The sequence below is a fragment of the Bicyclus anynana genome, chromosome 18, assembly GCF_947172395.1.
Source record: "Bicyclus anynana chromosome 18, ilBicAnyn1.1, whole genome shotgun sequence".
Lineage (NCBI taxonomy): Eukaryota > Metazoa > Arthropoda > Insecta > Lepidoptera > Nymphalidae > Bicyclus > Bicyclus anynana.
The window spans coordinates 15,321,299-15,334,737 of NC_069100.1; the positions used below are offsets into that span (position 1 = coordinate 15,321,299).

Sequence of the window (13,439 nt, forward strand, 5' to 3'; positions counted from 1 at the left end):
ATTTATGGAAGTTATGATTTTTATTGAAATCTTTTTTTTTTTCATTATTACTTTGTCGTGTTTTTTTAATATAATTTATTGTTAAATGTTAAGTTTTGTACATGTTTTCTGAAAGTGAAATGTTATTGTTGTCTCCTTGTGGAAAATAAATTACTTTAGATGAAGTTGTTTGTTTAATTTGGAATTATGTATCACAAATTATTAATACTAGTAGTTTACTACATAAACTAAAAAAAGTTTGGAATGTGGACCAAGGTACAACAGTGGTGATGTACCTTGGACCGCCTATGTTGTACCTTGGTCATAGTTAGAACTCGTCAAATAAAATCCATATTTCTCGACAAATATCACATTTTTATTATTTAAAGGTCTCTTAATATCTTTATAAGCTTATCTAATATCTATGACATATCAATTAATAGAATATATATCAATAAAATCAGTCTTTTTCGTAACACCTAACTTAAACATTTTAATCACATTAGCAACAAGTCTTTATTCTCTTTGTAATGACTATTATATGGATATATTATATGGACTAAACATATCTTAATTAATCAATAAACTCCGAGTATCTATTCATTTCAGGGACTGAGTAATATTTCCTCTTGGAATTAGTTTTTTTTTTTGGACTTTTTATTTTTTACTTTTCTAACCATTGGTATTGGCACCTGTTCGTCACTTGCAAAAACTTTTTTACGGCTAAATTATCATGAAGGTCGCTCGCACCTTTACCAGTCTTGAAGCAGTCTTCATAATGCCTCTTTAAAGTAGATCTTGACAAGTTAAACTTTTTGGCAGCCCCTCTTAATGAGAATTGTTTTTCTTTAATTAGTTTTAGAAATAGGATTCCCTTTATGTGCTACGAGGCATTTTACCTGTATAAATAACAACAAAATAATAAATATGAGCATTCATAAACAGAATTAAAAAGATCACATTCTAATGTATGTACCTTGACCATATGACCAAGGTACAACTGCTTTAGTATGGTCAAGGTACAACACCCCTACCGTTTTATGTTTATTCGCACATGTAAGTATGGAGGTTATGATTAATTCAATTAAGCATACTACATTCTAAACTTGGCTAAAGTACTTGTTTGAATGAAATGGTTTTAAAAAAAAATTTTAATAAAAAAAATTCAACCGACTTCCAACTCAAAAATTAACCTAAACTAAAAAGCAAAAAATAACATCTTACCTATGTGCTACCTTCTGATCAGTTTGAAGGCGGTGCCAAGCCATGTTTTAATTCAAGTAGTTTAAATTACACAATTTCTGTGGTTCTTTCAGAAATGGCTTTAATTAAAACATGACACTGGATTGGCACCGCCTTCAAACTGATCAGAAGGTAGCACATAGGTAAGATGTTATTTTTTGCTTTTTAGTTTAGGTTAATTTTTGAGTTGGAAGTCGGTTGAATTTTTTTTATTAAAATTTTAATTTTTTAATTTTTAGTGTTAGCACACCTACTGAGTGTGATCTGACTGTCCTCCGTCTTCATCACCAGACCCCCTATGCAGTCACAATCCATATGGGTGGAAAGTTCTCATCAATATAAAATTTATCAAGTCCAAACACAAGGTAGCTACTGTGAACCGTCGAGGAGTTCCCTTAACTCTCCTTCATCTTCATCACCAGACCTCTAATACAGTCACAACCTATCCAGGTGGAAAGTTCTCATCAATACAAAATTATCAAGTCAAAACACAAGGTAGCTACTGTGAACCGTCGAGGAGTTCCCTTAAATATCCTTCGTCTTCATCACCAGACCCTTAATACGGTCACAACCCATCCAGGTGGAAAGTTCTCATCAATACAAATAAATTAAGCCCAAAAAAAAGGTACCTGCTGTAAATCGTTGACGAGTTCCATCGTCTGTGTATCGGCTCCATCATCAGACCAACTCCAAACCTTCATAAAATTGTAGTGGTTTAAAATACCTTATGGAAACACTAACAAACGCACTAGCCGTCTCTACGATTTTCGAAAGTTCCCCTCGATTTCTCCAGGATGCCATCATCAGATCCTGACATGAAAAAAATGGGACCACCCTGGAATCAAACCCTTCAAAACAAAAAAAGAATTTTCAAAATCGGTCCACAAATGACGGAATTATCGCTGGACATACATAAAAAAAAAAAAAAAAAAAAAAAAACATACATACAGCCGAACGTAGAACCTCCTCCTTTTTGGAAGTCGGTTAAAAATATATAGTAAATAACAGAAGTAATAAAATAAATGAAAAATATTAAATAACTTACTTTTTTGCGACGAAAACGTTAAACTGATCTCCCATGCAAACTCGATGCAATGGCCGCCTGCAACTAACTTCATGTTGATCAGTTTTGTCAAAGTGCACTATGTTATAGACAAAGAAACGAAAAAAAAGTGCGAACATTTAAAAAATCTAAGTGGCACTAGGTACAACGGGGGTCAAGGTACAACAGGTTCCCCTATATTTGGTACTCCATCATGCATTCATGTCAATACCTATTCTGCATACAATTAAAAAGCACACCCCCAAGCATATCCTATTTTACAGGCGCATCTACATTAATTTTTCGCTCGCCTGATGCAAACTGCACTATAGCATGCGAAAAGCTGCTTTGAGCTTAAGGTCTTGTTTTTCTCGTTCTCGCTCGTTTACATTCCTTGAAAGCTATAAAATAGATTTGGATTTTCACTTAAACAACAATAAAGAATGGTCTTATTGTTTGTTCAATTAGGTGGGCTTAAATGTTTTTGCAAATTATATTTTGAAAAAGTCTGCATTTTAAAAAACACCTACATTATGCTAAGAAGAACAACGATGTAATGAACCGTATACAATGATACTCCGTAATAAACTGTAGGTGTATATTATAACAATTGTACATTTGAGAACCTAATAGGTATAATAATTATCACGGTGACAATAACACAATTATTACTATCACTTAAACAACCACAAATGGATTCACATCACATATGTGCTTTTTTTACAATTTTATAGCAGTTATGGATAAATATGAGCAATGAGTTTGAAAGTTTGGGAGACAAAAATCAATACTTTTGCTTTGGAGACTTGATTTTTTTTACAAATTATATTTACGACTAATTGTTGTATCAATGAATAATGTTCCCATAATTTTCCGAGACTGTTAAAATAAGTTTGCCGAAAAAGCACTTTTAAAATAGACTATAAATGTTTACAAACACAACTCGCAGTTACAGGGTACAATTGGATTTATCAAATGTCTTTTCCAAAAAACAAATGAGTCGGATAAGGACAAGCACTAGAGCAATTTGAGCAATATTTCAAACAGGATTCAGTTCTAGGTCTGTAGTTCTGTTGCCTAAAATTGCAATGTCTTCGTCTACATTTCGAGTATCTTCGTTGTGCACAATCATCGCAGTAAAATCTCCTTCCTGACTCTACAACCTCACAAGGGAACATACGTTTGCACATGCTGCATCTATGTTCAGGCAAACCACGCTTCTGTGGTCTACTTGACTGAATTATTCCCTCTAAATTATATTTGCTATTAATGCATATTATTTTATCTCGTGTTCTTTGGGGGAAAGTTTTATTCAAATACGTGTCTTCAAATCTTTCAGGTGTTCTTATCATTTGAGGCTCCGTTTCCGATCCTTTATCACATGTACAGAGAGGACCTTTAGTTTGACTCATACTGGATCTAGAGGAATCCCAATGGTGATCTTCAATGATCACTTGTGGCGATACGCCTTTATCACATGTTGCGCGTATTGAAGGAATTGTTTGACCGGTACTTTCTAATCTATTATTTATCTCAGTATGAATTTCGGACTTTCTCAAAGGACATCTTGCACATACATCCCTGTTTATCTCGTCTTTGAAAACATTTGATCGTTTCCTAATTCGTTCTAAATGAGCTCTGTCCTCACAAGTGAGACCACACGGTGGGACTTGCGATGTGATATTGACGCCATGTTTGCCAATATTAGAAATATTCATCTTCCGGGATTTATCAGTAGATTTCAGTTTATCCATTAAAACATCAGCATGTTGGTCAATTTTATCGCCATCGTTAATACCACAGACTTGTAACAATTTAATTATTTCATTTTTCATTTCCTTTTGTTTGTTTTGTCCGAGATGTTTATCGTGTTCTATTTGGTGAAGTCGTTTTGCTAAGCCAGACACCAGATCAGTTAATTGCGGATCCGTAATTTTGGATTTATCAATTGGCACGGTTTGAAGCCAATCAATTATTTCTGCTTTTAATCGAACTTGTTCAAGTTCGGGTCTTATCATTTCAATATCTGGTATTGTTACATTTCTCAAAGCAATATACAGCTTTTTACTTAAATCTTCAGGACTTAGTGGAGCTTCAGGATATTTTTTTAAATATTCATTACAAAATTTATTAACTTCGTCATGCAATTTGCTTTTAAATTTTTCCAATGCCTCCATATCGTCTGCAAAATAATGTAGATTTATGAAAGCATCAACTAGTCTCTCTTTATATAAATCTAAAATATTTATATCATCGCTAGCCGATAAGTTAAAAGACGGCAAGGTACCAGATGTCGTAGACCTTAACATTGATCTATACATGGATCCTGTGTTAGTACCAGATTGCTTAGCTATATTAATTATTAAGTGACTTATCAATGAGTCAGCAAAGTTATTCATCGTACTTTTGTCTAAGTTTGTAAATATTTTGGGAAGCCATTCCAGTATTTCATTTTTCAAAGAAAAATAATTATTTGAATAATCAAGATCGGTTAATTTGTTTGCTAAATCCTGAAATATTTCGTCAGAATACGGTTTGATATTTGTTCTAGCAGCATCGTGAGTAATGTTTTCAAGCCATGTCTTAAGATTATTAACTAGGTTACTTGTTCTTCTAGTTAAATTAGATCCATTATAAGAATTGTTGTCTATTGCTGCAATATGCTTATAGAGATCACTTACTCTCGTAAGTATTTCTGGTAAATTTTTCAAATTAAATTTATTTAATCTTCTAAAAATTTGATACTTGAGAAGTTCCATCTCATAAGTATCTGATTTTTTCTTACTGGATAGTTCCAAATATTTTTGCCTCTCAAATATTTCTGAGGCTAAATTATTGACCACATTCTTTTGTGTGGGTATGTCTATCTTTAATTCTAGGCTTTTGATCCAAGAATCAAGCACATTATTGAGCGTGTTCAAATATTCGTTTAATTTTGTTTGTTCGTCATGTAAAGAAATATTACGGATAGATGACAAGTCCAGTGAAATTCCAGAAAGTTCTAATCCTTTCGAAGATGAAAGATCAAAGCTATTTTCTTTCGTCTTTTTTGTCTGCTGTAGTGTTTGTTGTAATAATGATCGCTCTAGTAATTTACGATCTTTAGGCAGAATCAAAGTTCCTTTATCCTTAGAGAGACTTTCAATAAAATCATTTATTACATCTTTAGCTAGATTTTCAGCATGTACGTCGTCACTGTTCCTAATAGAATTCAGTGTTTTTATTAAATCTTCGATCTTAGATTTATCAAAGTCACTGACATTGTCAAATCCGGGAATGTTTCTAAGTAGTTCCACAACATTGTCATACAACATGTCATTTTCATGAGTTTTTTGTTCACTATCAACACCAATATTACTATAGTTGTTAAATTCTGTCTGTCTATCTCGTAAGTAAGCATTTGGAATAGGTGATAAATCTGGTGAGCGAGAAAAGGGAGCTGATGAATATTGAGATTTTGGAGTTGAATATTCAAAATCATTTTTTTCACTATGTTTTATTTGTTTTGGTTTTTGCTTCATTCGTTGTAATAATGTATGTTCCAATAAAAGGCGATCTTTATGCAAAAAAACTACTCCTGTGTCGTCAGATAAAATTTCAATAAATTTATTTATAACCTGTTTTGCTCGGTTTTCTGTGAGTCCTTCATAATTAGCCTTAATATCATTCAATTCAATTATCAAATTTTCGATTGCACTATGTTCACCATAGTCAGAGTTTGTATCAAAACCAGGTAGATTATTCAGAAGCGTCACTACATCTTCATATATTATATTACTTTCATTTTGAAATTTTAGTTGTTCAGGACTTTCTTTAATATCTTCAAGTTGTATGTGTTCATGTAAAGAAGCATGAGGATTAGATGATATGTCTGATGAGTTTACATTATAGCCTGAGAGTTTTGGAGGTATAACTGGGCTATTTTGATTAGTCAAATCACTTTCTTGTGTTCTTTCCTTTAATCGTTGTAATATTATTCTTTCTAGTGATTCACGATCTCGCGGCTGTAAAACTTCTTCCGGGTCTTCAATGAGGCTTTCAATAAAACTGTTTATTGCATTTTTAGCTAGATTCTCAAAAAAATCTTCATCTACTACTATATCACTCAACGTGCGTAATAAATCTTGGATTGCTTTATTTTGAACAATATTAGAATCTAAGTCACGATTAAATCTTAGAAATGTCATAGCGTCGTCTGTTTTATCATGTACCATGACATTTTTTCCTAACTTTGAACTGGTTTGAGTATCTGACCACGTGGAATTTACACCCTGATCATTTAAGCTTTTATGTTGATCTTTTGTTTTCATGCCATAATTATTCTCACTAATATTGTTTTCATCTGATGGTAACTCTTGCTTGATGTTTTGTATAAATTTTGTATCGATTTCATTTTTTGGTATCTTAGTTAATTTCTTTTCTGCCGAAGGAGAGAGGCGTGATGATTTTTGTATATGTTTTATCGAACCTACACTATTGATGTTGGCGTTTTTGTCCTTCTCTGGTGGATTGTGTCGGGTTAACTCTGGCTTATGCGAAATCAGTTTTGAAACTTGCTGCTTATTATTTTCTGCCTTTATTGCAACTTTATTTCTGCTTATTTTATTCCACTTTTTGTTTATGATTACAATTTCTTGATCTGTTTGTTGTTCCTTAATGTTTCCTTGGTATCTTAAGTCATTTACTCTTTTATTCTTTGAAAGATTTTTATTTTGTATTTTCCTTTTCCTATTTCCTGGTATATTGATATCAGATATTCTGTCAGTTATACTATCGTTAATAGGAACATTAGTTTTGCGTAATTGATTTTGAAAGTCTTTAGTATCTGACATATTCGATTTTACCTTGGGGTTTCTACTTTCATATTCATGTAGTAAATCGTTAGAAATATCAGATTGTTCTGATTGTGAGGCATTCTCATTTCCCTCAATAATAACCGAAGATTTTACCTCGACTGCATCATTTTTATCTATTAATGATAGTTTTTCAACTAAATTATCAGCAAGATGCTCCATGAGTAAATAATTTTCATTACAATCAGCCGGATGCCACATGGGCAGCATAGCAAGACTTTTGATTATTTCTTTTTTGGCTTTTAAATTAAAACATGGTTCTTCGAGCGCATTTAGTTTAATTATCAATTCGTGGATTATGTTTTTCAGTTTTTTTTTATCTTCTTCGCTAAAGTCGGGGTAAACAGGTATAGAATTTATCCAATCTTCTAACAGTTTGTAGTCTATTGGTCCGGAAATTGACAAGTCCCGTGGCGACTTCAGGATCTGAAAATTGATTTGAAATTTTAAACAAATTTTTAATTACAATGAACATTTTCAAAATTACCAAAACATTTTTTAATAGCTGGTAAAATATGAATTGCACAAACCACCAAAAATTACATTTATTCAACCCATCAGTTCTCGATAGTTCATTATATAATTAAAATAAACATAATCTAAACAGCTCAATTTTCCGTCAGTTTATGATCTAACAGTGTTAAAAATTTTATCCTGACATAATATGAAAACACAAAGCCTGCAGCATCACGCATATTATCTCGTACACCGTATTATCTGGAGCCGTATTCTTATAGCTCGACTACAGCACAAACTAATCGCCTCACCTCGGGACAAGTACAGTTGTAACTTTACAGAATACGCTGTGACATCGTTCGTTTTCACGGAAACTTCGTTGTTAGAGAAATTTTAATTTTGGCATCCCGTATAAATATAGCCGTGATAGCCCAGTGGATCTCTCTGCCTCCGATTCCAGAGGGTGTTGGTTCCAACCCGGTCCAGGGCATACACCTCAAACTTTTCAGTTGTGTGCTTTTTTAGAAATTAAATATCACGTGTTTCAAACTGTGAAGGAAAAAAATCGTGAGTAAACCGGCATAACAGAGAATTTACTTAATTCTCTGCGTGTGTGAATTCTGCCAATCCGCTAATCGGCCCAATGGCCATTTCATCGACGAGTGTAAAATAGCGGAATCGCACCCAAGCTTACGGCTCGGTGTCCGTGCGCCTACGTCTCTTCGTATCCGAGCACGTCTCGCTTTCCCCTCTCACCACATCCGCGTATCGCCTCGCCGTCCACAGCGGTCGGCGAGCCGTAGCCGAGTCGACGTCTGGTTGACGGCGATGCGATACTGTGCCGATCCCTTCCCGAGTTGATTTATGTGGGATATGACCTTAATACCTTAATAGCGTAATTACCTCGGCTTGTCTGTCGTCATGGTACAGCCGTCTATGAAGCAGATGCCGGTCCCGGAGCTTTGGGCAAACCTGCAAATGTTGCGTTTGTTGTCATTCAACTATTTAAATTAGACAATAATGTATGAATCTACGTATTAAAAAACAAAGTTCTCCGCTATGTCTAACTGTCTGTTTACGACAAATTCAAACATTCACGAGGGTTTTCGGAGATTATGAGCTATTTATGAGGAAGGTTTTGGTAAGTATATGATTTGTCAAGATTTTATAAAAAATAATTCAGCGTCTGAAAAAGTCAAGCCGCCTGGGAGCTTTCATCGAAACGCTTCCCGTATGAGTTAGGTATAACCATTGTCGTATCTGTGAATATTTCTCAAGGGGGGCTAACCCTCGACATCAAGTCTATATTAGTATCATAATAGAATTCCATATCGATAGCCCAGAATTCTAGAGTGGGCGCAGGTCCATTCTCCCATACTCGTACGCTTAATGGTATAATAAAAACTCTGCGATAGGATATAACATGAGGTATCTATGTTTTAAGGATAACTTACTGTATCCACTATATCTTCTAAGAATGGTCACATATAATCAAACTTTGATTGAACATCGATTTTAAGGTGGACGGAATCGCGGGCGCTCGCGTGTTAATTATACTTAACAACAACTTACCTCGGGCTTGTCTTCAAAGATTTCCCTAAGCTTCTCCCGCAAAGCGTTCTGAATCTCAGTGAGGTACCACGCCTCCGTGCGCCCGCGCGAGGCGCCTCCGAGGTAGTCGTACTTGGTGTTCAGATCGTCTTCACTGTAACATCATCATCCTATAAAAACGAGGAGTTCCGCAGAAGAATCAAAGTCACTGACACAGCTCAGTCAGTCGCGAAGCTGAACTGGCCAGTTCCACAGTTCGAAAAGCCAGTGGATGTTGGGGTCTCAAGGTGCTGGCGATTGCAATGGCAGCCCCGCACCGCAAGCCAATAAAACTGGTCGCAAACTTATGGGTTTTTTCATAACTCCATTCAATTCTTACTAATTTAATACCTAACTCGATCTAAGACGGACAATCTTGCATACCCAACTGTTATGTACGGAACGACCAAAGCAACTGACTGAAAATGTCTGCATTGCTTTTATCTGCGTGCCATCGCGGCAGCACGAAATACCTATCAGCAATGCTTGTGATCATGTGGAGCCAGCAAATTAGCCACAATTTGTCAGCTCTATTTGACCTCTCAAAACGTACTGTCCTCTGTATATAAAAAGAAATAGTTTCCTGAATCCTGGACGTTAACCTCACCTGGATCGTTGACCATTGGTCGGGACGGGTGATTCTGGCTGACTTTGTCTTGATTTGTTGGTTTCTTGTAACACATTTTCCTGTCTCTTTCCAGTCCGACTGGTAAGTTGGCTTGCGGACGTCCGCAGCAACGACATTATGCGACTTGAATGTTTTCTGTTTTCTAACAGAATGTTGATAAATTAATATTGAAAAAACTTGGATAATTTATAGTTGCTGAAATTAGTATTAGTAATTTATGTGTCAATAGGCACAGTGAGGCAATTTAGCAGTTCGATCAAAGATACATCGTTGATCCTAATTGGGGATACTTTTGTCCAGAGCTGTACCTAATCGCTTTACTAATTTTTGCCGCCAAATAGCATAGTCTTTTGCTGCAGCTTGTTCAAACGTGTCACTCTCTCTTTATTCCCCTCTTTCTTTCTCCTTTTCTTCTCCCTCTCTCTGTCTCTTTTTCTTTCTATCTCTCTTTCTCTCTCTAATACGGTACGGACCAATGCGATGGGAACACGAACGTTGTTTAGCCTGCGTGTGCTCCAGTAGCTTCTCCACCAGCTCGGCCGAGTTGCAGGCGTGCGGGTACTGGCGCAGGGACTGCTTGAACTTGTCCACGGGCAGGGATGACACGTAGTACAACTGGGAACCTATGATGTTATAAGGATAATGTTTGAAAGCATTTGGCTGCAGTTTAGAATCGCTCGGCAAGGTTGTTGGTAAATGTCTTCGTATTTGGCAATTACGGCAATAAATAATTAATTATTTGACGGACATTCGTTACTCAATCACGCCAGCTTAACGGATCTACTTGTAGATGGAATTTTGATACAGAAATATATTTTAAACGGAAACAACCATAGAAACGGGTGGTACCTACGCTGATAAAACCACGAATAAGAGTAAATAACAATCTTGTTTATTAAATCTTGCAATAACCAATGTATTAGCCAATATAACCAATTAGTCTGTGACACCCCTACTGAATTTAGAGAATTATACTTTGAAATACAAGAATCATACGTACTTCTTTTATGGTACATGAAGTCTTCTTGTCTGACGCCGTCGAGTCTAGAGGGGGTCAGGTCCATTTCTCCGCTGCCATTGCCCAGAAATCCTATTCCAATGAATTCATGAGGTTAATAAGTAATTCTGACACAGAAAAAAACTGTAGATGACAATTTATTAACTGTTAAAATTTTCAGGAGCTATTTATTATTTTTGTCATCATTGGCGATAACTATCAAAGCTATAGGTCACATCTATCAGACGAGATTATGGTTACCTTTTTTGAATGGAGACCATGGCATGAAAAATGATCCAAATAGATGAAGTGGAGTGGGGGCTCCCAAGGGTTAGCAGTCATATGATTGTTGTTGATCAGTAATAAGAAAGTTGGCACTTAAAAAAAATACCTGTATCCAGCACTCAATGTTTAATGTCCATATATCTGATGCTGTAACTGGTCTGATAATCCAAATTTTCATAAAAAATACTCACTCACAGGCGGGGTCGGAGGAAACCGGGAGTAACTGGCAAACTGAAACATCAATCATCAAATCAAAAGGTTCGATATATAACAAAATGTTTCTGATTTGAACTGATTAATTATCATCATATCAGCCGATGGATGTCCACGACATAGGCCTTTTGTAAGGTACTTCCAAACGTCACGATACTGAGCCGCCTGCATCCAGCGAATACCTGCGACTCGCTTGATCCACCTGGTGGGGGGTCGACCAACACAGATTATTAAGGATATTGATATCGCGTCACCTGATATCTGCTGTTATATCTGCCGCCGCAGCTAGAAGCGAAGTTGTTCGGCACCCGTTCAGTGTTCGTCTCCACGTTGGACTTACTGCTGCGAGTATCGCGTACACCTGGTACAGGAGAACACAGAGGAGTACAGGAGAGCACAGAGGAGTACAGGAGAGCACAGAGGAGTACAGGAGAGCACAGAGGAGTACAGGAGAGCACAGAGGAGTACAGAAGAGCATAGAGTAGTACAGGAGAGCACAGAGGAGTACAGGAGAGTACAGGAGAGCACAGAGGAGTACAGGAGAGCACAGAGTAGCTATACAGCTTACGTTAACGCACTAACGACCAGCGGCGTAACTATACCGTCTGTGGCCGGTGGCGATATCCTGGGGCCCTAGATTTTTTCAAATGTTACTTTATTTCTTAACTCACTGCGTCGCGGTCTAGAGGCCCGTTTGAGCCGTAGGTCCGTGACATTTTGCCAGCTATGCTACCGTTGAGTTATGCCACGGCTAGAAACCCAGAGAAGATAGCAGTTTGCTGACGTAAATAAGAAGGAACATGCTCGCTTAAAAAATGCATATAGGTAGGTACTCTATTGTTTTAAAGACACCCGGTCAGACAGACAATTGTAAGAATTAGAATTAACGGACCTCGAAAGAGCTTTCTAAACTTTACCATGCGTATAATAAAAGGTGATGCAAAACACTTTGTGCATCAACGTCAGAGGGATGAAATCTCAACTGTTATTGCAGTACTATGGTAACATCTTCTGGGTCTTTGGACCATTATAACTCCGATTCCAAGATAGGTACCGCTCACCGTCATCGATGCCGGGCTGCTGTCGATGCTGTGATTGGGGGCAGCTCGGCGCCAGCAGCGTCACGGTGAGGCCGGTGCGGCTCGCGGGCCGCACCAGCGCCACCACGCCCGGCTCCGCCTGCATCACCAGCGAGGCTGGAACCGTACCACTGAAATGACTCCGAACACTATCCATACTTCATCATTAACAACCCATATTTGGCTCACTGCTGAACTCGAGTCTCCTCTTAGAGAGGTGTTAGGCCAATAGTCCACCACGCTGGCCCAATGCGGATTGACAGACTTTACACACGCTGAGAATTAATAAAGTTATCTGGTATGCAGGTTTCCTCACTATGTGTATCCTTCACCGTGATATTTAATTTCTTAAAATGCACACAACTGAAAACTTGGAGATGCATACCCCAGACCGGATTCGAACCCACACCCTCCGGAATAGGAGGAGGTCATATCCATTGGGCTACCACATCTCCATCACATTTAAAAGGATGTACACCCAGGTTCCCAAGGCCGATGTTGTATTGGCCGATGGGCATTCCCCTTTCACTCAACCCCAAACACCAACGATCTCATCATCCTTCTAAGCAGAAGTATAAGGCTACAAGTTCTTCTAGTAAGAAGAATATATGAAACGCCCACTTACATGTCTGCTCAGCAAACGCAGCACAACGCGACACAAGTCAGGTCTGAAGCAGAGTCTCCAGTCATCTACGGATGTTGTGTTCCTGGAATCATTACTACACCATTCACCTGTTAGAGTGAGCCGGGACTAAATTAAAAAAAAAGGAAAATAAAACACGAATTAAATAAAGGCCACTGTCTTGTCTGGAAGCGGAGATGAGACTGGGTCAGGCAAGAACGCTATAGGCGGAAGGCTATTCCTTCGACTAGGTTCAATGAAAATGCTTAATTGCTTAAGAGAACACTTATAAAAGTAAGTAGTAAAGGCAAGAGTCTGTCATGGCCAGACTTTAGTCATTTAATGCGAGTTGAAAGTTTGTCATTCTCGGTCTCCTAATGAGAAGCTAATTAATTTAGTCCGATCTAGGAATCGTGCCCTGGACCTGGTGATGATAGACATGGAACTAAGTAC

At 37.2% G+C, this 13,439-nt stretch overlaps 1 protein-coding gene across 1 annotated transcript; it reads right to left on the reverse strand.

The window, feature by feature from the left end:
• Positions 1 to 338: 338 nt before the first annotated feature.
• LOC128198936 (uncharacterized) lies at positions 339 to 5,808 on the reverse strand. Its single transcript, XM_052886744.1, has 2 exons — positions 2,267 to 5,808; positions 339 to 878 (listed from the first exon to the last, which is right to left on the reverse strand). Exon 1 carries the CDS (start codon positions 5,782 to 5,784, stop codon positions 3,235 to 3,237), a length of 2,550 nt encoding a protein of 849 aa, XP_052742704.1. The 5' UTR covers positions 5,785 to 5,808; the 3' UTR covers positions 339 to 878; positions 2,267 to 3,234.
• Between the last annotated feature and the right edge of the window lie 7,631 nt (positions 5,809 to 13,439).